Source organism: Girardinichthys multiradiatus, chromosome 23, assembly GCF_021462225.1.
Source record: "Girardinichthys multiradiatus isolate DD_20200921_A chromosome 23, DD_fGirMul_XY1, whole genome shotgun sequence".
NCBI classification, from domain to species: Eukaryota; Metazoa; Chordata; class Actinopteri; order Cyprinodontiformes; family Goodeidae; genus Girardinichthys; species Girardinichthys multiradiatus.
This window is the reverse complement of record NC_061815.1, coordinates 30,048,721-30,073,895: the sequence shown is the minus strand read 5'-3', so window position 1 is coordinate 30,073,895 and position 25,175 is coordinate 30,048,721. Positions and strand designations below refer to the sequence as shown.

General features: G+C 39.9%; 2 protein-coding genes across 3 annotated transcripts; both read right to left on the bottom strand.

Annotated features, from left to right (window-relative positions):
- Positions 1 to 1,466: 1,466 nt before the first annotated feature.
- On the bottom strand, positions 1,467 to 20,132 carry pmt (phosphoethanolamine methyltransferase). Of its 2 annotated transcripts, none has more exons than XM_047352725.1 (12): positions 20,006 to 20,132; positions 18,505 to 18,676; positions 17,346 to 17,501; positions 16,201 to 16,337; positions 15,795 to 15,946; positions 15,477 to 15,665; positions 11,746 to 11,835; positions 11,557 to 11,646; positions 11,318 to 11,440; positions 11,033 to 11,164; positions 1,894 to 2,010; positions 1,467 to 1,768 (listed from the first exon to the last, which is right to left on the bottom strand). In XM_047352725.1, the coding sequence occupies exons 2-12, from the start codon at positions 18,663 to 18,665 to the stop codon at positions 1,658 to 1,660; spliced, it is 1,458 nt and encodes a 485-aa protein (XP_047208681.1). In that variant the 5' UTR covers positions 18,666 to 18,676; positions 20,006 to 20,132; the 3' UTR covers positions 1,467 to 1,657. The 2 variants fall into 2 exon arrangements, with proteins under 2 accessions (XP_047208681.1, XP_047208680.1); XM_047352724.1 differs by lacking the exon at positions 20,006 to 20,132 and adding an exon at positions 19,634 to 19,791.
- Positions 20,133 to 20,686: 554 nt separating this feature from the next.
- LOC124860821 lies at positions 20,687 to 23,199 on the bottom strand. Its single transcript, XM_047354408.1, has 3 exons — positions 22,125 to 23,199; positions 21,723 to 21,975; positions 20,687 to 21,536 (listed from the first exon to the last, which is right to left on the bottom strand). The coding sequence occupies exons 1-3, from the start codon at positions 22,256 to 22,258 to the stop codon at positions 21,117 to 21,119; spliced, it is 807 nt and encodes a 268-aa protein (XP_047210364.1). The 5' UTR covers positions 22,259 to 23,199; the 3' UTR covers positions 20,687 to 21,116.
- Between the last annotated feature and the right edge of the window lie 1,976 nt (positions 23,200 to 25,175).

Here is a 25,175-nt window from a genome sequence, read left to right as displayed (position 1 = left end):
CTTATATACAGGTACAGTTTGTTTAAGTGAACAGGCCGAGCACCTTGCTTGTCTGAAAAGGGGCAGCTGCTGGTGGGTTTTTGTCAGGATAGATGTGTTGGAACTAGTGCTGGTGTGAGAGGGTGGGGCATTGAAGATCGCTTATCCGGAAGTATAAGACTGACAAGATTTCACCAATTCTGCTGTGCTGGAAGACTGGATTATACACCGAACTTATAAACACACTAATTTAAACTCAACAAACATTGATTTCGACTTTGTTAATCCTGTTTATATCATAAAGGAAAAACGTTGACAAGTGAAATGTCTCTCATTTAGGCCGTGTTCACACGGCAATATTTTAAAATTGTCGGTTGATTTTTCAAACCTGAGAGATCCCACACCTGACAATACAAAATTGTAGATCTAACAGGTTTGGTCCCACAGTGTGGGAAGTAAAGCCACATGGCAATCACAACACACCAAACACGAACAGATTTTACTCATGAACATTCAGATGTCAGACGGGAAATTTTGCACAACCTCTCGAGATCAAACTTGCATTCAGAGTAAATCAACATGGCCGACAATGATGAAGCAATGGCGATTGTTTGTGGACTAATTTAAACAGAAAAAACACTGCTTTAAGAAAAAGCGTTGTTCAAATGAGTGGAGACAGCGCAAGCAGGTTCTCTACTTGGTACATTATGATATGGAGGTGAGTTGCTGTAGTTTTTTTTATTTTTATAAAACGTCGTTACACACTGTGTTGTTCTCTGTTCTGATATTTCATTGAACATTCCCCATTTTGGATTCCCCTCCGTGTTTCTCTGTCTCCATTTTCTGATTGGCTACACGTCACATTCCTTGGGGAACAACCCACATTCTAGTATTCTGGGCCAAGACAATCCAACATGTTGAATAACCCCGATTTGAGGTCTGCGTGGTCCTTCCGAACAGACTAGATCACACTTAACACACCACACACAGCAGGAATATCTTATAAGATTATCTTTAGAGGCATCATGATAATCGGAACATCCTTAAAATCACTGCAAGGGGAAGATCTAGTCAAACATTGACATAAAAATCTTGCCGTGTGAACCAAGCATAAGAGAAGATATAACAAACTCTTGGATTACTAATACAAACTGTGATGTCCAGAGCAACAAATGCACCACAAAAATGAAATCCTGTCCCCAGATTTGCACAGTTCCTAAACTAGAGAGGAACAGAAACATGTTTTGCTAAATCTCAACATAACGACTGCATGTTTCATTGGCAAAAAGAAAGAGTTACTGACCCCTTCATGTATCATGCAACATAATAAAGCAAGGCTTTATGTTGCCCAGAACTGAATCTTGCACCACAAAAACAACAGGATTTTCCATCGTCTGGAATGTGTCTCGATCTATAACTCTTGGGGAGAGTGTCTGAGATTTGCTGAGCAGACAGAAAAATCTAAATACAATCAAAACCAGGCAGTATTTCTGTTAACAACATAAAGTTTAATTAAAAATGGGTTTCTTTCTTTATTCTATAAACCATTATAATCAAAAGAAGCTATAAAGCTTTAAAAATGTTTGTATAAATTTACAACATAGTTGTCAGAGACATTTGCCAAAAAGAAATTTAATTTGTTTTCTTTTACTATCTCCTTCACTTTTGGAGAAATCTCTCAGTTCCTTGTTGCATGAAAGAGTCCCCATCGCTGGTCTCCACTTCTAGAGCGTTCAAGCTTTTCCCTCCATCCGTTAACTATTGCAAAAAAGTCCTCCTCAGAAAATTCCTGCAAAAGAAATAAAGAAGACATACGTGTTAGTAAGTCTTCCAAAATTAAATAAAAAAAAGCAACTTGTGCAAATAAATCCCCTCTCTGTAAAAGTGTGTTTTTTTGCTGCTCTGCATACTAACCTGAATAAATTCCTCTTTAATGGCCTCTGCTCTCTGCAGCTCAGTCTGGATCACTTGAATGAACTGGGCAGTCCGGTCCTGTACTCGAACGTTGCAGAAACCAGCTTCCTGAATGAACTGCGTCAGAAAGAGAGAGAGAGAGCGAGAGAGAGGATTGAGGAAGAGTGGGAACAGCACAACCTCCTGGAGGACTGTAGTAGTATTTCACTTAGACAAACTGTCGGCTATTTTTCTTTGGACTATAAAAGTAGCCCTTTAAGAGATCTGCCTAGGATCTCTTGCAAAAGATCTAAAAGGCATTTGTAGTTTTGGGTTTTTGACACAAAGCAGGACAGTAGGTTTTTTTTGGTATTTTGCAACGTTGCCTTTTACCAACAATGTATCCAGTTAGAGGTTCAGGTTCTCCTGTTAGAGGTTAGCCTGTCCAATAATTTCCACGTGTCAGCAGTGGCTGTTCTTGCTTGAGTGGCACCCTGGGCAAGCCTCTCCTTCTGTCGCTCCCAACCTCAACTACAACACAGTTTGTAAAAACTTGATTTTTTTCTGATTTCTTGGTTTTGCTCAGACAAAAGGTACAGTGCCTTGTGAAAGTATTCGGCCCCCTTGAACTTTTCAACCTCTTGCCACATTTCAAACATAAAGATATAAAATTCAAATTTTTTGTGAAGAATCAACAACAAGTGGGACACAATCGTGAAGTGGAATGAAATTTATTGGATGTGTCAAACTTGTTTAACAAATAAAAAACTGAAAAGTGTGGCGTGCAATATTATTCGGCCCCTTTACTTTTAGTGCAGCAAACTCACTCCAGAAGTTCAGTGAGGATCTCTGAATGATCCAATGTTGTCCCAAATGACTGATGATGATAAATAGAATCCACCTGTGTGTAATCAAGTCTCCGTATAAATGCACCTGCTCTGTGATAGTCTCAGGGTTCTGTTCAAAGCGCATAGAGCATCATGAAGACCAAGGAACACACCAGGCAGGTCCGAGAAACTGTTGTGGAGACGTTTAAAGCCAGATTTGGATACAAAAACATTTCCCAAGCTTTAAACATCCCAAGGATCACTGTGCAAGCAATCATATCGAAATGGAAGGAGTATCAGACCACTGCAAATCTACCAAGACCCGGCCGTCCCTCTAAACTTTCATCTCAAACAAGGAGAAGACTGATCAGAGATGCAGCCAAGAGACCCATGATCACTCTGGATGAACTGCAGAGATCTACAGCTGAGGTGGGAGAGTCTGTCCATAGGACAACAATCAGTCGTACACTGCACAAATCTGGCCTTTATGGAAGAGTGGCAAGAAGAAAGCCATTTCTCAAAGATATCCATAAAAAGTCTCGTTTAAAGTTTGCCACAAGCCACCTGGGAGACACACCAAACATGTGGAAGAAGGTGCTCTGGTCAGATGAAACCAAAGTCAAACTGTTTGGCCACAAAACAATATGTTTGGCGTAAAAGCAACACAGCTCATCACCCTGAACACACCATCCCCACTGTCAAACATGGTGGTGGCAGCATCATGGTTTGGGTCTGCTTTTTGTCAGCAGGGACAGGGAAGATGGTCACAATTGATGGGAAGATGCATGGGGCCAAATACAGGACCATTCTGGAAGAAAACCTGTTGGAGTCTGCAAGAGACCTGAGACTGGGACGGAGATTTATCTTCCAACGAGACAATGATCTAAAACATAAAGCCAAATCTACAATGGAATGGTTCACAAATAAACGTATCCAGGTGTTGGAATGGCCAAGTCAAAGTCCAGACCTGACTCCAATCAAGAATCTGTTGAAAGAGCTGAAGACTGCTGTTCATGAACGCTCTCCATCCAACCTCACTGAGCTTGAGCTGTTTTGCAAGGAAGAATGGGCAAGAATTTCAGTCTCTCGATGTGCAAAACTGATAGAGACAAACCCCAAGAGACTTGCAGTTGTAATTGCAGCAAAGGATGGCGCTACAAAGTATTAACGCAAGGAGGCCGAATAATATTGCACACCCACTTTTCAGTTTTTTATTTGTTAAAGAAGTTTGACACATCCAATAAATTTCATTCCACTTCACGATTGTGTCCCACTTGTTGATTCTTCACAAAGAATTTGAATTTTATATTTTTATGTTTGAAGCCTAAAATGTGGCAAGAAGTTGACAAGTTCAAGGGGGCTGAATACTTTCGCAAGGAACTGTAACTTGCGCCTCATTCAAAGTGAGCTCAGATTGATTGATATTAAACTGAGCTTGATCTCTTTATTCTTAGCAGCAGGTAGGGGTGCCTGCACACGCAAAAAAACAATATAATACCTGCTTTTAGATTTTAAATGACATAAATAGGTTTTCTAAAAAATATGATGCTTCTAATGCCGCCCTGGGAAATTGCCTGTATGGTCCGTATCAGACACAGCACTGATAGATTTGGTGAAAAAGGAGTTTGGATGGGATACATAGACAACAGGGATCTGACAGTGCAGTCATGAAGCAAGGAAATGGTTAAACTGAAATATTTGGTTTTTATGAAAGCCACATGTGGACCAGCTTATTCAGCACCTGTGTACACAGTGAGACTGTGTGAGAAACTGTGGACATCCCACCTGCTGGATTTCAGATATTCCATTAGGACAGAAGTGTCAGACAGTGTAATGATCGCATTTGTACTGCTTGTGTGAAAGTTTATTTATTTTCTTATCTTAAACAGTTTTTTGGGATTTCATCTTTTTAGACTAACTAATACCAATATAAATGAACCAAACCAGGTGTAGAATGAGTTGATTCAACAAGTTCAATTGAAGTCAAAAAATGTAATAAAGTTGCTAAATTCTGTAAAACATAGCGAACAACCAAAACACCAAATAGCCAAGAGAATATAGCTAATCAATAAATAATGTAAATGTACTTTTTTTTTAATACAACTGGTATTAATAATTTTTTTTTAATTTTGATGCCTAAACATTCCTGCAGATTATTCACACTCACACATGATAACACTGATCTCTGAGTCATATCTCAGCTGGACAGCAGCATCTGGTCACATTCTGATTGGTGTACATTTGTCAGTACAATGAGTTTAAAATATCTGCAGCTGAACCAAAGTGAAAAAAACACACACAACCTGTTCTACTATTTTAGAAGAAATGATGGCATCTACATTTCAAGCTAAGGATTGTGTCCTACCTTGCATTTCCTTTCATAGACAAAGCTATTAGTTTTATTTATGCGATACAGATGGATTTTATTACAATGACAAAAATAATTTCTGAATGTCTTTGGCAGCAGAATCTTGTATTTTCTTGTGCATATTGTCAATTTAATAGTCAATATTTTTACTATTTTATTTTTGGATATTTATGTAATACATAGTAGTAGTAGATCTCTTTTTCCTATAGTTTGATGTGCTGACTGGTGCATGTTTTTTAATACCAGTAAAGTGGCTATTCTATTATATTCTATTCTATTCTATTCTTTGAAGGAAAGGGGCATAATGCATCATTGCAAACTAATTATTTATTACACTCTAAACGTTAATGCCCCAGACACCTCCTCCAACTCCTCTGGGGGAAGCCCAAGGCGTTCCCAGGTCAGTTGAGAGACATAGTCTCTCCAGCGTGTCATAGGTCGTCTCCAGGATCTCCTCCCAGTGGGATGTGCCTGGAACAACTCCTGAAGGAGGCGTCCAGGGAGCATCCTCAGCCAACTCAGCTGACTCCTTTCAATGCTGGGGTAAACTGAGAGCTTAACCTTTTGGATTAGCTCTATCTTCACCACTACAGGCTGGTGCAGTGTCCACACTACTGCTGTGGCCACACCAGTCTGTCTGTCGATCTCCGACTCCATTCTCCCCTGACTCGTGAACAAGACACCAAATTACTTAAACTCCTCCACTTAAGGCAGAGAGTCCCAAACCTCAAGTCGAGAATCATGGCCTCGTATTTGAAGGAGCCAATCCTCATCCTTTCCGCTTTGCCCTTGGCAGTGAACCGCCCCATGTCATGCTGTAGGTCTTTGCTAGAGGGAGCCAGTAGTCACGTCATCTGCAAAAGGGAGAGATGAAATCCACTGGTCCCTAAACCAGACCCCCTCCTCTCTATGAAAGTTATGAACAGGACAGGTGACAAAGGGCAGCCCTGCTGGAGTCCAACATGCACAGGGTACAGGTTCAACTTAATTCTAGCAATGCGAACCATACTCCTGCTCTGCTTGTGCAGAGATCGGATGGCCCCCTTGTGGAGCGATCGTGGCGATGGTGGCAGAGCTTCGTCTTGTAACTGGTGGGTTGCCGGTCTCTGGGGATTTGATAAAATGCTAGAAGTACAGGCCATTTACCCTCCTTGTGAAGGGGGACAGCCACCCCAGTCTGCCAGTCCAGAGGCACTGGCTCTGGACTGGCATGCAATGTTAAAGAGGTGTGCCAGCCACAACAGCATCAAAATATTCAGAGTTGGATCTTATCCACTCACAAAGCCTTACCACCGTGAAGCTTTTTATCCACCTCTGTCACTTCGGCCTGTGTGATGAACAAGAAAAACTCAGTCCTTAGTCTTTGCTTCCACCAGGAAAGGTGTGACAGCAGGATTGAGTAGATCCTCGAAGTACTCTTTTTACCTCAGATAATGTCCCCCGTCGAGGTCAGCAGCTCACCACCCCCACTTTAAACAGTGATGGCTGCTTCCCTCTTCTGAGGTGCCAGATGGTTTGACAGAATCATTTCAATGCTGACCTATAGTCCTTCTCCATGGTGTTGGGACCCCAGCCATGGGGACAACATGAATGGCCAGTAAGAACATTTCTGGAACTTTCAAAATAAATTGCATTAACCTACTTCCAGCACAGCCAGGAACAGGGAATAACAGCGGACATCCTGTGACGTCACTGTCCGAATAAAAACCCCACTTTTGCAACAAACTGACATGCAGGTCCCCAGCGGAACTGGACGGAGGGACACAGCCTGCAAAGAGACTAATGTCTTTTTGGAGGCAAACAGACATAACTCTTCAAATTGGATCCAAGAGTGTCATATGCACAAAGTTAAGTAGGAATTAATTGCTGTTTGTGTATCCGGTATTCATTCATGAACGTGGTAATTAAGGTACAAGCGTTGCTTGACATTCTCTCTGAGGTCGACAGAAGCAAACTGTGTTCCAAAGAGTTCCCAGCAGACACCCTGTCTCTACGACACCAAGTGGAGCAGTTTTCCCGGTCTGAAGGAAGGACAACGGGATCGCATCACCAGTGGCTACAACAGTAACGTGCAATTTGGCCCGGCCGACAGAGTGAGCCGTCCCACCCCACAGCTACGGAGGTTAGCTGCAAGTTAACCCTTTGTTCACTGTGGATGCTTTCTTCAAACCCTGACAACTTTTCCTCAGCACGGTTCACGTAAGAGGTTGTGTTTTGGGCAGAGAGAAGAAGTTTAGAATGAAAAAATCTTAACATTTTTCGTTTTATGACGTTTGGTTTTGTTTGTGTTGAAACTCAGCCATTTTAGGACTAGCAGATTATCTGCTCAGCACATGTGCTCAGTTTGTGTGTTCTGTGTTTGTGTTTTTTTTTTAAGTTAAGACAAACTTTATTTAAAGGGTGATTTTAAACAGAGAAGATTGGCCATGACTTGTCGTCCATTTAAACCCTTTTATTAATGGTATTTTAAAGGTATATGTTTGATTCTGATGATAAGCTATAAGCTTCTTTTGTTAGCTTTAACTGCTAACAGCTAAGAACACGTGCTTGCCTACTAAAGATCATTTACCCCATAAGAGTTGTTAGTTTTCAATCTAGTAAAATAATATTTCCCTAAATATTATTTTACTAAATTTGATAACTAAGTAACACAATTAAGCCCATTTCTCAAAGATTTGGTTCTTATTCAAAATAATATTTCCTTAAATATTACTTTACTATTTCCTTAATAATATTTCTTTAAATATTATTTTAATAAATAAGGCAGCTAATGAGACAGCGTTGAGAATTGGTCATCCAGAAAGTTGGTTTTATTCAGCAGATCATTCTTTAAAACATTATTTTATCAAAATAATATTTTATCTGATCTTGCATTGTGAATGGTTGTCTAAAGGTTGCTGATTATTGCCTAAGTTGGTTCCAAGACTAACCTAACTTCATTTCCAGATTCTTCAAGATAATCCTTGGTTCTCAAAAATAAACATTGCATGGTAATGTTGCATCACTCTTTTGGTCATGGTTTTCAACCATCTTTGATCAACTTGTTTATATTGTACATAGTCCATTAGTCTTCGTTATTCTTTAATTCTGCTTGGTAGTTTTGTTGGATTGTTTTAGCATAGTAAAGAGTTTGTTGATTGAAATATGTTTGACTTGAGTTGACTTCTTTTTGTTAATAAATTCTTGTATTTTAAGAAATTGTGTGAATTCATTCTGTGTGTGTGCAGTTTTGCTGTTCAATAATGCCAGAGCTTGGCTCATCCCTTTCTATTTTGTCCTAATACCATTGCCTTACTGGGCTGGTATTCACAGGACAACCCTTAACAGACCGAAATATTATTTAATAAAATATTAAAGTATTAATATTAAATATTAAATAATATATTAATAATCACAACAATGGCCTCACCGAACTCCTATGAGCCCCCAGTGTTTTGCCTCTGCTACCGCCCGGGCTGTGACAAGCTTGACCTCACGGTATCCCTCAGCTGCCTTAAGAGTTCCACAAACCAGCCAGGCCCGATAGAACTCCTTCTTCAGTTTGACAGCATCCCTTACTGCTGGTGTCCACCTCCAAGTTTGGGGATTGCCTCCATGACAGGCACCGCAGACCTCTATGTCACTAGTCTTCCACTGGATCCTACAAAAGCTCTCCTGGAGCTGAAAGCTGAATATGTCCCTGACCAAGGGCTCCGCAAGACTTTCCCAGTAGACCCCTACTATGTGCCTGGGCCTGCCAACTCTGTCCGGCTTCCTCCTCTTCCAGTGGCTCCAACTCACCACAAGGTGGTGATTGGTGGACAGCTCAGCCCCTCACTTCACCCGAGTGTCGAAGGCATGCGGCTGAGGGCCAGAAGATACAACTACAAAGTCGATCATCGGCCTAGGGCGTCCTGGTGCCAGGTGCACTGTTGAACCCCTTCAATGCTTAAACATGGTGTTCGTCATAAAAAAAAGCGTGACTGACATACAACTTTAATAAAGAAACACCACTTGAGCTCAGATTAGGGAGGCCATTCCAGCCAATCACACCCCTCTAGGTGTCGATGTCATTTCCCATGTGTAAGAGCAGAATGGAGTCCGCAAGTCCTTGGAGTCCGCAAGTGACACCAAGAAGGCCAGGTACTCTGCACTGTTGCTCAGGCCATTGGCCGAAACAGCAGTCAGAGACTTCTTCCCAAAGGCTGAGGGATGCGATTACCCCTCATCCCCTGGTTAAACCCCAGCACCTGACGACTGAGCTGGGAGGCGACAAGCTAACCCATGTCAGCCTATCACCTGACCCTGCCGGCCACTTGAGTGTAGAAGAGCGACAAACCTCTTTTAAGGAGCTGACTTCCAGAGCCCACACTGTGTGTGGATGTGAGCCCGACTATTTCTAGTCGATGTCTCTCAATCTCCTGCACAAGCTTCGGTTCCTTTCCCCTCTGGCGAGGTGACATTCCACGTCCCTAGAGCCAGTTTAAGTGTCCAAGGATTGGGTCGTCGAGTTGTCTGCCTTTGACCACTGCCCCGATCCTCTTTGCCTTAGCCCCTCATGTTACCCCCTGCAGTTGATGGGCCCATTTTGGGATAGCTTTGTGTCTCTCATTCGGGCTTGGCCCGAGGAGTAACCCGCCCGCCAGGTGGTCACCAACGAGACCTGACGCCTGGCCTGACTCCAAGGTGGAGTCCCAGCTCCGCCGTACCGAGCAAATTCACGTGTTGTTGTGGTCCTCATGAGGCTTCTAAACAGCTCTTTGTCGGAGCCTGTTTGCCATGGGAGACCTACTAGGGGCATTTAGGACCCAAACAACATGGACCGTAGGATCAGCCAAACACTTGGTTTAAGGAGGAGAAATGTAAATGCTAACACTGTTAAAACAATGAAGCTCATCCTTCAATCGTCAGTACTACTTGGGTGTCATTAAGCTCAGCTGGGGTTGCACTGGCCAAAGATACAAATCCGCAGGTAGGGAGGTCACCTTCTTTTCTTGATCAGATCTAAACAAAAAAACTGAAGAAAGAGGTTGAGAGTTGGCACTGAAAGTAAGCTGTGAATTTTTGAGATTTCCAAGAGAGCAAAAATACATCCAAATTGCAATCATTACTGTATAAAATAGACATATATTTAATGTGCTATGAGGTATGTAATTTAACTACACAGTCATATTCATACCACCTTCTAAAAACCACATACTCTGACAGTTGTTAGGGTGTACAGAAAGCTGTGTCTTTAGTGTTAGAAGGATTATGTTGCATTGTTGCAACCCTGTGAGGAGTCTCAAGGGTTGATAAAGATGATTTGTGTTGAACTTTGTCTTTATTGCTCCTTCTTTGCTGATGATTAATAGATTCATTTCATTTCATATTGATAACATTGAATTATATAGTTCAAAAGCTTTGGCATTATTAAGAGAAAGACATTTTTGAAGGTCTAGGCTAAAATTGGTCTAAATTGCCAATAGTTAGGCCAGCTTCCACTATTCTTGTTGGTGATATTATTAGTCCAGGTTACATTTGTGTATAGATCAATAACCTTATACAGCAGTAATCTAACCAACAATTGATGTTTCAATTTCAAAGCAGGAATTTAATTGCTGGATTTTAAAATGTGCAACTTTGTCATAAAAGCTAACTATTCCAATATTTTATAGCTGTTTATGCAGTAGATAACAGTAACGGCACAAGCAGCATGTGGAAAGTTCATAAAAGTTAGTTTAAAAAAATTTATTGCATACTCATAAGCTTATTGGTTTCAATTGAAAATGATTTTGATATTTGGCAATATAATTCAGGGCATTTACATAATTCATTTACGACCACGTTATTTAAGATTTTGACTAAAACAAAAGGTGAACAATCAAACCTGAATATAAAATAGATTGCTTAGTTTAAACTTGATGATCACCCATGGTATGAACTGAATGACAGTCAGTGAAAAGTGGTCATATATACAAATAGCTTGCTCAACCTACTGGTTTACCTTGCCATACTCTGATGGTGTGTAGAGGATGTAACCTCTCTGTTTGACATAGTCCTGAAACGCTGGAGTCCATGGCTTCTCCCCACAGCAGTAGTCACTGATTAGCAGCTGACCATTTGGCTTTAACCAGGACTGGATACAAAGAAACAGAAAGGTTACTTATCACATGGCTCAAAAATGGAGAAAAAATTGTAATTGTAATTGTAATCTTTAATTTAGTCTTCTCCTATGTTTCTTTAACAATCTAATGTGAATTTGTAATAATAATATAAAAAGAATTCTCACGTGGAAGCGTTTGAAAAGTGCCAGTTTGTCATCAATGTGCAAAATTGTGTCCCTGCTGTAGATCACATCAAATGAACCTTCTGGAAATGTCCTCTTGGTGGCATCTGCCACCTCAAACTGCACCTAAAAAAAGCTAACAGCTTAGAGATATTTTGTTTCATGGAAGTTTAGTGGTGCCTGCTTTTTAACAATGAGGTTTTTTAATTGAAAAGGAAAGGGAAATAAACATGATTACATACCGATGGCAGCTTCTCTGCTTTTGCCCTCTCTATGGCAATGTCAACCATGTTGTCGGACAGATCCAAGCCAAGCACTTCCACCCCAAACATCTGTATGATAACATTTGTCTTACTTTTAGTTCATGTAATTGATTCAACAATAATCTAATCCCAGCAGGGCGATGCTGTCACAGCTTTTGTGGCTCTTACCTTTGACATGTAGAAGTCTCCTCCACCAATGCCACAACCAACATCCAGAACTTTCTGTCCAGGCTTCAGGTTCATTAGGTCCACAAACTCCTGATGAGAATATTTGTCAATCTTTAATTTGCTTGAAGTTCAAACCCCCATTAGCCTATTACACGTCTGCCTTGTAGTTCAATGGCAAACAAAGATACCTGGCTTCTGCTACCGGCATAGGTAGCGTGATCTTCAGGTAAACCAGAATGCCACCAAGTTTTTTTTTGTACTTGTTGAAAAATGGTATCAGTTTTGGAACTCAGCTATAGTACACATACAGGTCCTTCTCAAAATATTAGCATATTGTGATAAAGTTCATTATTTTCCATAATGTCATGATGAAAATTTAACATTCATATATTTTAGATTCATTGCACACTAACTGAAATATTTCAGGTCTTTTATTGTCTTAATACAGATGATTTTAGCATACAGCTCATGAAAACCCAAAATTCCTATCTCACAAAATTAGCATATCATTAAAAGGGTCTCTAAACGAGCTATGAACCTAATCATCTGAATCAACAAGTTAACTCTAAACACCTGCAAAAGATTCCTGAGGCCTTTAAAACTCCCAGCCTGGTTCATCATTCAAAACCCCAATCATGGGTAAGACTGCCGACCTGACTGCTGTACAGAAGGCCACTATTGACACCCTCAAGCAAGAGGGTAAGACACAGAAAGACATTTCTGAACGAATAGGCTGTTCCCAGAGTGCTGTATCAAGGCACCTCAGTGGGAAGTCTGTGGGAAGGAAAAAGTGTGGCAGAAAACGCTGCACAACGAGAAGAGGTGACCGGACCCTGAGGAAGATTGTGGAGAAGGGCCGATTCCAGACCTTGGGGGACCTGCGGAAGCAGTGGACTGAGTCTGGAGTAGAAACATCCAGAGCCACCGTGCACAGGCGTGTGCAGGAAATGGACTACAGGTGCCGCATTCCCCAGGTCAAGCCACTTTTGAACCAGAAACAGCAACAGAAGCGCCTGACCTGGGCTACAGAGAAGCAGCACTGGACTGTTGCTCAGTGGTCCAAAGTACTTTTTTCGGATGAAAGCAAATTCTGCATGTCATTCGGAAATCAAGGTGCCAGAGTCTGGAGGAAGACTGGGGAGAAGGAAATGCCAAAATGCCAGAAGTCCAGTGTCAAGTACCCACAGTCAGTGATGGTCTGGGTAGCCGTGTCAGCTGCTGGTGTTGGTCCACTGTGTTTTATCAAGGGCAGGGTCAATGCAGCTAGCTATCAGGAGATTTTGGAGCACTTCATGCTTCCATCTGCTGAAAAGCTTTATGGAGATGAAAATTTCATTTGTCAGCATGACCTGGCACCTGCTCACAGTGCCAAAACCACTGGTAAATGGTTTACTGACCATGGTATCACTGTGGCCTGCCAACTCTCCTGACCTGAACCTGTAGAATATAAACTATTTATGTGTGTAATATTAACTATCTATGTGTGTAACTGGCATGTGTACATAGAGCATAGGGGGGTCAAGCTTAGGGAGTGAAGCATAGAAAGTGCAAGGTTCTTAGGGAGGGAAGTAGAGAGTCCAAAGTCATAAATTAGTGAAGGACAAGGAATCACCGATGGGGGAGAAGAAGACAGGGGAGAACAGCGCACAGAGAGGGCAAGGTCATAAATTGGGGAAGGAGACAAGGTTGGAGCCAGACAGGATAAGAACCAGAAGTACTCCTTATTTGGATATGAGGTTATATGGTTGCTGGGGAGATATTTACAGATAGAATGATTGTGTATGTGTACTGCATAGCAGCGAAGGGTATATAAAGATATTGTGGCCCCTCCAAAACGGACAACACACAGACGTTTCCAGGTACCAGTGTAAGTGTGTGTCCCCTCTCTGAATTCAGATTGTTTTTTTATAAACTTGTGGAAACGTACAACTGATCTCTGACTGAGGATTGTCCTTTGGGTGCCAAATAAAAGAGTCGGGGAGAGGTGAGGAGTAATGTAAGAGTTAACTGACGGCCAGTAAAGTTTTCCTACCTCAACAAATCCCATAGAGAATCTGTGGGATATTGTGAAGAGAACGTTGAGAGACTCAAGACCCAACACTCTGGATGAGCTAAAGGCCGCTATCGAAGCATCCTGGGCCTCCATAAGACCTCAGCAGTGCCACAGGCTGATTGCCTCCATGCCACGCCGCATTGAAGCAGTCATTTCTGCCAAAGGATTCCCGACCAAGTATTGAGTGCATAACTGTACATGATTATTTGAAGGTTGACGTTTTTTGTATTAAAAACACTTTTCTTTTATTGGTCGGATGAAATATGCTAATTTTGTGAGATAGGAATTTTGGGTTTTCATGAGCTGTATGCCAAAATCATCCATATTAAGACAATAAAAGACCTGAAATATTTCAGTTAGTGTGCAATGAATCTAAAATATATGAATGTTAAATTTTCATCAAGACATTATGGAAAATAATGAACTTTATCACAATATGCTAATATTTTGAGAAGGACCTGTATGTACCACTACTACAGAATTTATATTGGCCTTATACAAATTAAATAGGAATAACCTGATTATGTTTCATACTTTCTAGCTACACTGTGCAGACACTTTGTCTGCACTAATAAGGCTTAACTCACGTCAGCATGTTAAATGCTCATGGTTTTCTGATTATTATCACAAATTTTCATTTGTCCACTTGGGGGCACTCAAAGACTGAATAGGATGGTTAGGTGATCACTAAGTAAGGAAAAAGGCAAAAAACAAGTGAAAAAGTAGCACACTGTACATTATTCATCCTAACTGTACAACTATACCAAACAAGGTGCATCGGAACATGCTTCATAGAGATGACAGTGATTGAGGTATAAAAAAATTTGCCTTATTTTTTTATTTTGCACTAACATGTTTTTGATCACACCAACGTAGTACAAGGCAAGAGTGTGACATCAGTTGAAAGTATGTAAACCTTTCTAATTAAATTTATTGATATTAAGAAAGAATAAAGTAATTATGATGGTTATTTCTGTTACAATTGAGGGTCTTTGCAATATTTGTTTCATGCCAACTACAAAACAGAAGCAAGTCTAAAGCTGATGAGAAATCCGGTAATTTTGGTGGTATTGGCCCATAAAATAAAGGAATTTACAAACCTCATTTCATACACAGTTATTCCTTCTACATTTAAAATTCTTTTCATCGAACAAAGAAATGTGTTTCTGATGGGAAATGAGGCATTAAAACAATGTAATATGCAATAATTTATAGATCTGTTTGTGTGTAGATAAAATAGACAAATCGCTTTTTAAAACTATGTATACCCTTCTCAGTGACCAATGGAAAACCTTTATTAGTATTGCAGCAATCAAACCCTTCTTATAATTGCTGATCACTTTTTTGCCTGCTTTCACTGTTCTTTTGACAGCTAGTTTTTGTTGAAGAGCGTCAGATCTTTGGAGTTGGAAGGCCTCCTTGCCATCACCCTGATCTTTCATTTACTTCATAGATTCTCGATCAGATTCTAAACAGGACTCCAACCGGGGCAATCCAAAACGTTAACATTACTTCCAGTCAGAAAAAACAGGAAGGAAAATTAACAGATTACTTTAAATCCAAATCTGCCAGAGGTATGAATAATCTTCACCTTAACTGCATCATCAGAAATATGTGTTTTGTATTATTTTAGCATTTTGTCCTGTTGCTCAAACACCCTCTAATTTTTTGTCCTTACTTTTGTGGTGCTGGGTCCACCTGTGCTGATATAACCAGCCCCGAACATCTTTTCATAGCGCAGGATGCCTCGTCTAGTGTACTGCTGGTTGTCCAGGAACTGCTGGAATGTGCTGAAACCGCTCTGGGCATCTGAGGAGCGGGGAAGCTTCTGCAGTAGCCAGCACATCTGGTTTGGATTGTTTTTCATCTGAAACAGCAGAAGGATGAGGAGGAAATAAAGTTGATATAAGGAAAGACATGTCTGAGTCTACTTTTTACCATTTAAACGTGTGAAGTAACACAGAAATAAAATAAATATGTGGAGATAAGGCAGCACCTCAACATAAGTCTGAACTCTCTTTTTAAAGACAATGTCGAAGCCAAAGTTTTGGTCCCTGTCTGGTGCTTCCACCTGTACTGAGGTGGCCAGCTGAGTGTACTGCGCCTCACTGCGATAGCAGGTGGGGTTGAAATCTCTCTTGCAGTCACCTATAAAAAATAAAATTTTTGAAATATTTTTATTGAATAGAATAACGCAGTAGATTATTTCTTCAGAAATAAGACACAAATGAAGATATATATTGTTTTGTGAGACCAAATTTAATATCTAAAGCTGTGTTTTTTCTGTAGTAGTAATTTATTTATAAATCTTTCATTGAAGTTTTCTACATGCAATTCAAAATTTCACATTTGTTTATATGGTGAATTCAAAGAATAAGAAAAGTTTCCTATTCGCTTATTACCTGAACGGTGGTTGCAGGACTCTCTGAAGAAGAGAAAGCCACCAGGCTGGAGCCAGTTCAGCATTTTCTCCATGAAGGACCTCAGCTCTTCGTCACTCAGATACATCAGCAGCCAGTTGGAGAAGATGAAGTTGACACTGAGGAAACAATTAAATAAGTAACTTGTTCAGCTTGATAAGAAATAAAGAATATACAGGAGAGATTAGTGCAGTCCTGGAACATTATTTAAGAATGGAACAGCCGTCACCCAATTAATTAACTTTGCCAAAAACATTTAAAGAGCACCACAGGTGAATCCAAATGAATTGGAATGAATTTAATGAGTTAATTTATTTCAGTAATACAATTTAAAGGAAACTCATAGATAGATATATTTCAAAAGCTGACTTCTGTCAAGTTTAGTGATTAGAGCTTTGAGCCAAAATTGAGTTTTAATGATTTTCAAATTTCTTGAGATTTACATGTAAACTCAAACATGAGAGTTTGCAGATATAACCTACTGTCCTGAACCACAATCTGGATAATGAAACTAGGTAAAACTAACCTTTTTTCAATATTTAAATATTTTTCTAATTTATCGTTTTCTTTTGCCGACAGCAAATGAATGTATACTAAAGCAAAACTATAAAAACAATAAGAACAATACTGATGTAAGCACCCTATCTTAAGTATTTTAGACTAAAGGTAAATTTTACACCTTAAGGCAATGGTAAAGATATTTCAGAGACCATCAAATAATTCAAAGTGAAAGTAAATGGTAAAATATTGATATTGTTAAGTGAGTTATTTTCCTTTGATGTAATTTCAGATGAAGATGCAAACAAATTAACAGAACATCATAATGAACAGTGAGTAGGAGCAATTCATCTTCCATGAAGAAGTAGTTAAAACCAGCAGGAGGAACAATAGGATATGCAAGATGGAACTATTTGATAAAAATAATTTTAAGCGCCTCAATTTAGCCAACATAATTCACAAGTTTTTGGAACAAGAAATTATGATATATTCTTCATCTGATTGTATAACAGTAATAGTTGGCGGATCATACTCTGTGCCACTTGTTTCACTACTGATTCACAGATGTGCCATCGTTTCTTCTATCTATTCTGCTTAACCTTTAACAAGTTGGTACTCTTCACACATACCTGTCATGGGGGATGTCCAGCTTTGTGACGTCAGCTTGGATGAAGGTGACGTTGCTATGGTGACCATTGTTCTGCCTGTTCTTTTCCACAAAGCTTTGCATGAAGTCCACCGCGGTCACATGGAGGGCCTTGGTCAGTAGATGTCTGGTGTAGCGGCTGTAGAGGCAGATGGCAGTTTTCTATGAAGCATGTGTAAATGGAACCTCATTCAAAGAACTATTAAATGAGACATTTATAAAATCAGTATATCTAAGACTGGCTTTGTTTTTTAATGTTTTCTCAGATTACAATCTCCTTCCAGTCAGGAGTCCAACCACACCACAACACTGAGAATGATAAACTTAAAATGATAAAAATGATGCATCCAAAACTTCTATGTTAGCACTACTGGATCTTAGTGCTGCAATCGACACAAAGCGTCTGGACAACTTTGTGTCATTTCATATAGATTATAGGTCAAAACAACATTTCTTACTCTAGCTATGCAGATGACACATAGCTTTATATTTTTGTGTCACCACGTGACCATAGTCCCTACGTGGCATCATTGGCCAAGACCTAACTATTAAGAACCATGTGATTTCTATAAAAAAATCAGTCTCATAACATCTGAAGAACATTACCACCACACTGAAAAAGAAGCATGCTGACTAACACAGGGAAATTAATAGTATGACATAAGTTTGAAAGTTACTGCCCTGCCTCTGTTTGCAAAATGAAAGGCCTAAATAAATTTCAAGATTGATGATAAAGTATGAACTATGTAGATCGGCCGGTCATCAGAGAGCTGAACTCAATGTTCCCTGGATGAGAACTGAAGAAAACAAGGTAGCATTTAATTTTTTTTCCTCCTGAGCTCTTGGACAAACTCCCTGAAAATTTGAGATGTACAGAAACAGTTGGCTCCTTTAAATAAGGCCTGAGAACATTACTGTTTATTACAGCTTTTAATAAAGGTCAAATGTTGCTTCAACGGTTCATTTGATGATGTCATAGTATCTCTTTTATGTTAGTTTTAAACATTTTATTTTTATGTGATGCATTATTCGTTTTCTATGTTTCTTGTTTTGAATGTCTACCTATCTGTTCCTTTGGTTTCCTGGAAAACACTTTAATGTATCTTGTATGTTAATGATTCTATACAAATAAGCTTGCCTACCCGATCCCAGCTCCCAGCTCCAGCACTCTGCATCCATCCAGGGGAGGGAGCATAGAGAGGATCTCGGGCAGCTCTTGCTCAGTCAGCTCTATGGCTTGAGAATCCAACATCATCTCCTCAACCGTGGCGGCCATGGAGTGCTCCTTCCAAAACTCTGTCATGTTGCAACGAACTGTTGAGCAAACAGTGGTTTGGACAAGGCAAAAGACTGTGTGAGTTGAAACTGATGATTTACAAAAGGCTAGTCAAATAAAAAAATAAAAAACAAACCTTGGTCAGATGCCACGGCAATATTAACTTGTTGTGTAATTTGAACCATTGAACTCTTTCCCATGTCATAGACTTTTGACATGGGGGTCAATAGATATGCTTGTGTGTATTTCATGTCAATCATAATTGACCTAAAAATTAGCTGTAACCACGTACGTGTCCAGTTCTGCAATTATATTTTAAACAGGCAGTTCTTTTAAAATGTTTAATTTAAAATCTTTTAAACATAAATCCACACTAACACCCTGTTCAGCATACAGATTAACCATTAATTGAATGGATTATGCAATCTATAAACAGTAAACGATGTGCTGCATATGCAGACAGAAATCCATTTTAAATTTTATTACAAGGTTTTAATTTGCTTTCTTAATGAAGCTTCTAAATGTGATAAAAGCAAAAAAAAAACCTTTCAGAAATCATCAAATCATTTAAATCATTTTACTTTTCTATAGGGTTTGTAAAAAGTCAAGATTTACAGCAACATGTTAGTGACATCAGATAAAAAAAATGCATAACAAGTGAATTAAAAATAGACATTTATTTATTCTCTCCTGACCATCTTTTGGCTTAATAAAAAACACTGTGTCCTCATTACTATCAATGTAAAAAAACCAAAATGTAATAAGTAGGAAAATGAGTTGTAGTTATTGTCCACAGAAGTGGAAAAACTGAATCCTGCTCTGAACATGACAAAGCTTCAGGGATGTTTTGTCAGCCCAGTGCTCCCAGTAGGATTACTTCCACCAGCTGAGTGAACAATTACCACTAAACCAAATGAGGCAGCTCCAGCTGAATTCAAACTTTAGGGTCATCATTTCCTCTCAAAGTCAGCAACATATTTCTGTTGTTCTCATACCTTTTTCCATGGTGGTTTCTGTGTAATTAGTGCAGCCTCAAATATTAATATCCAATATCCATTCAGTCTGGGAGGTAATGATAATAATAGTCTCAGATAAGACCTTTTTACTTGTAGCCCCTCACAGACAAAATGGAGAATTTGACTTGAGTGGTCGCTGCTTATATGGCATAGAAAGGTCAAAGTGGCGTGGTTAGGAGGTGGTCTGGTTGCGAAGCCGGGGGGAGGGGATGAACATGAATAATCAATCAAGGACAAGAGTCCACAAAGTGTCAGATGCTAGAGCTTCCCACAAAAAAAAAAAAACAAACAGAAACACATGTGATAGCAATCAGCCTAAGGCAAGATAGAGGCTCAGTGATGCACACTTACTTCTCTTTTTGCACAACGGACCGTCTATGTGATATTTCCCAGCCTTGGTCTGCCTCACTGGTTTTGTCTCATCTCATGTGGGTTGTGCCGACACAATGGGAAACGTCTCGTGGCATGTGTGACTTGCGCAATATTGCATCATCCTGTTCAGGCTCAAAGCCAATACTAGTGCACTGAGCCATGTGAGGGCTAAAGCTGCAAAAGTTGCTGGAAAGTTCAATGGGATTTTATCTTTGGATGTCCTACTTTTAAAAGTTGAAAATAGTTAACATAGATTGTTACTATATATGTCTTATTTAAACTATAGATATGGAGGAACCGTAAGTTACCAGGTTTGAACAATCTTAGTTTTCCTTCCAAAAACAACAAAAATAGTAATAAAAAAAATGATTCTGAAAAATTACACAACAAAACTTAGGATTTTCAAACTCAGCACACTTAACATTTTGTCACATTACAACCATAAACTTCATTGTATTTTATTGGGTTTCTATTAGTGCTGTCAATAGATTAAAAAAATTGAGATTAATTAACTATGATGTGTAATTAAATTGATCTAATTAATCTCCTTTTTAATCTCACCTAAAAATTGCTGAGAAAGGCCCTTAAGTTGGTTGAGATATTTCAATTTCAATTTGTTAATTATTGTGGTAGATCAAAAGATTGATATATAACAAAAAAGTGGTTTTATGAAGTAATTTATTGTTTTGAACAGATGCAGTTCTAGCCATTTACATTCCGCTGTATTTGAGACTAGTCCCAAGTGCTGCTTTCAACTTGTAGTTTCTGTCACTAGGGCAGAAATATTGCTGAGCTCTTTTTTTTTTTGAATTTCCAAATAATTTAAAAATGAAAACATCAGGTCCGTATAAAATGCTGTACGTTAACATATAAAATGGCAAGAACACTTTTATGAACAATAAAATTATTGAACACTGAACTTGTTGCTTTTCCTCTGCTTTAAATAACAAAATAAATAAAACAGACCTATCAATCAAAATGCTGTAAGCAAGCACACCAAAAATAATTGTTCATCATAACAAAAATAAAGTGCTGAAACAATCACTTCTAGTAGGCAGAGGACATAGCAGCTTTGCTGACCTCATGCCTCTTATTTCTTCTTCTTCAGCCAGTCGCTGAGACAGACCAACTTGGTCACATTTTCTCTGAGCAAGGCTGCCCTTTTCTTTTGTTCTACGTGGCCTGCAAGGCTAAACAGTCTTTCACAAGGTATGGAGGTTGCCGGGGAGGTCAGGTACTTGCGTGCTAGGGCTGACAGCTTTTCATAGGCTCCTGAGTGAGCATACCACCACTGCAGGGGACAATCATCAATACTGATCCTTGGCTCTCCTCTGTAGTGCTGCAGCTCTCCAGACATCATTCCATCTTCTTCTGAGTCAGAGTCAGACCCCAGCAGGAGAACGCTCCTCCTCTTCTTCTGAGCTGGTTCATCATACTCTGTGGAGGGCTGGAGAGTAGCTTCTCTTCTGGGCTCTGCTGCTTGGAGCATGTTCTCCAGACTGGTCCACACCTAAATGAATGAATGAATTAATAGATGGATGAGTGAATGATTATCATTAACACTAAGTGCAGTAGATGTTTTTTTATTTTATGAAGCACTTTGTGTTGCATTTCTTATGTGTGAAAAGTATTATATAAATTAATTTGTTTTTGATAAATTGGACTCTTTCATCCAGCTTATCCTTATGGTTTTTACCTGTTCTCTCTTTTCTCTTGGAAGACATTTCAAATCCTTAAAACGTGGATCCAGTGCTGTGGCCAACGTGAACCATGTCTCATTGGCATCATCTCGCCGTGCTGCCAGGTCCCTCTGGAACACGTTCTTGAACTTTACCACATAGGCTGGATCATCATCAGTGATGTCCATGACACGGTCCAGATGGCGAAAAGCAGGCAGCACTACAGAGCAGGAGACGTAGGCCTCACCACCCAGCAGCTCAATCAAATACCTGCAGAGTTGGATAAGTTTGCAAAAATAAACTTAGCTGGATATTTAAACTAAAGTGTCACTGATTTCCAATTTAATTGTTCTGAAATGTAACTACCTAACATGTGACAATAGTTTTTGATTATAATGGACGTGTTTATTTGGGCTTACCTGCATGGTTCAAGCAGGACCTCCAGCCTCTGCAGTTTCCCCCACTCAGCTTCGTTTGGCATGACCAATCTGTGGTTCTGTTGGTCCAATGTAGCCTGGACAGCCTCTCGGTTGCGTAGGAGGCGTAAGACCATTGCTAGTGTTGAATTCCACCTGGTCGGTACATCTTGTACAAGTTGCTCGCTCTTTTTTCCAAGTGCTACTTGTTGCTGGTTAAGTTCTGTGGTACTCGCAGGGCTTTGTTTAAAATGGCCAACAATTTAGCGGCACTTTGTCAGTACACCGGCAAACCCAGTACTATCGAGGCAGACCGTGATGGTCCTCTGGAGAAGGTGAGCATTGCAGGCGATGTGCTCGTATGGAAGGGCTCTCATAGCAGCCAGCATGTTTGCTGCGCTGTCTGTACCAATGGTGGATATCTTCTTTTCAATTCCCCAGTCATGTACCACCTTGAGGAACTGTTCGGCACATTTATCAGCAAAGTGCCTGGTTTCTGTTTTCATGACGGTCAGCGCAAATGAGTTGAGGTTCCACTCACCATCAATAAAGTGTCCGGTCACTCCCAAATAGCTGTGATTGCCAGCTGAGGTCCAATGATCTCCGGTTATAGCAACTAGTTGGGCGAACTAGAAGGGCGAGTCCTTCACCTTCACCAAAAGTTTGTTTTTCTTTTCGCCATCGTACATCTTGGCGATTTTGGTCGTCAGTGTCGACCTGGACGGTGGCTTGTATGACGGGTCGCAGTTTGCAACACCTCTGTTAACCTCTCACCTTCCACTATATTTATCGGCCCGCAGTTCAACGCTATCCACGTGGCAAGAACATTTGTCAGCCTGTCGGTTGCAGACTAGCTCATACGTGGGGTGTTCTCTTCTCGAGTTTAGTTTGGCGAAGAGCTTTGCTGTGGCTTGCTAAATTGCTAATGTCTTTGCTGCCAACATTAACTGTGGCGGCGGCACTCGCGACTGGGTGCTTTGCGTTGATGTGGTAAGCAAACTCCTTCTTACAAAGAAGGCATATCACTCTACCTTTATTAATGGTGCCGTCGGGGTGTTTTTGGAATGTAAATTTCCCGGTCATTGGACCGACAACTCTCACATGCTCCTCCATTTTCGCGTCTTCTTCTCCGCTACTCACTTGAGCCTATCAGCTCATACAAACCCACGACAGCCAATCAATGTCCACTTCAGGATGTGACTGACCATTGTTTTCCACCCTCAACAACTCAAGCACAAGAAGCCCAATGCATAAAAAACAAGATTTCATAAAAAGGGGACTCTCATAAAGAAATAGTAGAGTTGGAGATTAAAAATTAGATGAACACGATTAAAAAACATAAGGCGCTAAGCATGACTGTAATTAATTAATCGCAATTAACGCGGTAATTTGACACCCCTAGTTTCTATATGACTATTCTGACCAGCTTTTGTGCCTCTGCTGAATAAAAGGCTTGCCCACAGCATGCTGCTGCTACCACCATCTCACATTGAGGATGCTGTGTTCAGGATGATGTGCAGTGCTAGTTTTCTGCCAAAAGTAACATTTCGAATGTAGGTCAGATCAACTGTTCAATTTTGGTCTTACTGGACTGAACTGCCTTATCGGCCTTATCCTTGCTGCATCCCCTACAAGGCTTTTGGCAAACTTTAAACAGGACTTCTTATGTCTGTCTTTCAGTACTGGCTTTCTTTTTGCCACTTTTTCATTAAGGCCAGATTAGTGGAGTCCATGACTAATAGCTGTCCTCTCGACAGATTTTCCCACCTGAGCGGGGGACTTCTGCAGCTCATCCAGAGTTACCATTGCCCTTCCTGCTGCTCCTCTGAATAATGCTTATTTTGCCTGGACTGAACATTGCTCAATGAAATGTTCAAAGCTTGAGATAGTTTTAAAACCTAATCATGGTCTAAACGTCTCCACAACTTTATTCAACTTTGTTCCTCTTCATGCAGCTGTTTGCTCACTAATGTTTCATAACAAACATGTAAGCCTCAGAGGCCTTAGAGTCTCAGCTCTTTATAGAACAGATACTGAAACTACATTAGGAGGACTCAACTATAAAGGTTACTTTCAAATGTAATTAGCAATTAGCTATACTGAATTTTACTCCACTCCACACTTTTCAGATGTCTTTTTGTAAAAAAATGTAAAAACATATATCTATTCCCTATGCGTTGGTCTATTGCATAACTTTTCAATACAATAGATGTTTTGTAACATGACAAAATGTGGAATAGTTAAAGATACAATATATGAACATTTCAATTGTCTTTTCATATTCTGAAGTTAGCATGTGGTGTGTCTGCGTTTGTGGTAGATTGCTTGGTTGCAGCTCTGACTGTGGAACGTATCTTGAGTTGTCCAGTTCTCTGCGGATCAGATGGTGGGATGTTTTTTTTTTCTCACCACACTTGTTTGTTGGGGTGCTGGCTGTAAATGTTTAACATTTATAGACCTACCATTAGCTATTTATAGATACAATTTGACTTTTTTTGCATTGCCGTATGTAGGGTTTTTCCTCTCTGATGTAAGCCTGATCTGAACTTTGACCAGCTGAAAGTGAGTTTGGTTGTGAACTTTGTCATTGTGCCTTTCTGTTATGCTTTGTGGAGAACAGATAACAGAGTCGTACGATGCAGATAGTACTGGCATACTTCCAGAGAACTCTTTCAAGTATTTTGGGAATGCATTCAGAGCATTCTCAAAAGCAAAGTACAATATCAGATTTAAGATTTTGGCATAGCTGAGTCAGTGATCAAACCTCCTCAGGATTTGCAAATAATTTTCATGTTCTGCTGACTTAAACTAGGCTAAGCCACTGATTTAAAACAGGAAAATAATATTTTTTGTAAAGAAGGGATAGGAATTTGTATGGTGGAGGGCTTGCCATTTTTGTACAAGATCCTAGACCTGTCAAACGTAGAGAGGACTTGATGTCAGTGGAGATTGAGGTCTTATGGCTCCTCTCCTATTTGGATGTGGCTAATTCCAGGTGTCTTGATTGCTTATGTGAAATATTTGATATGGTGTGTGATCTAAATACAGATTTAT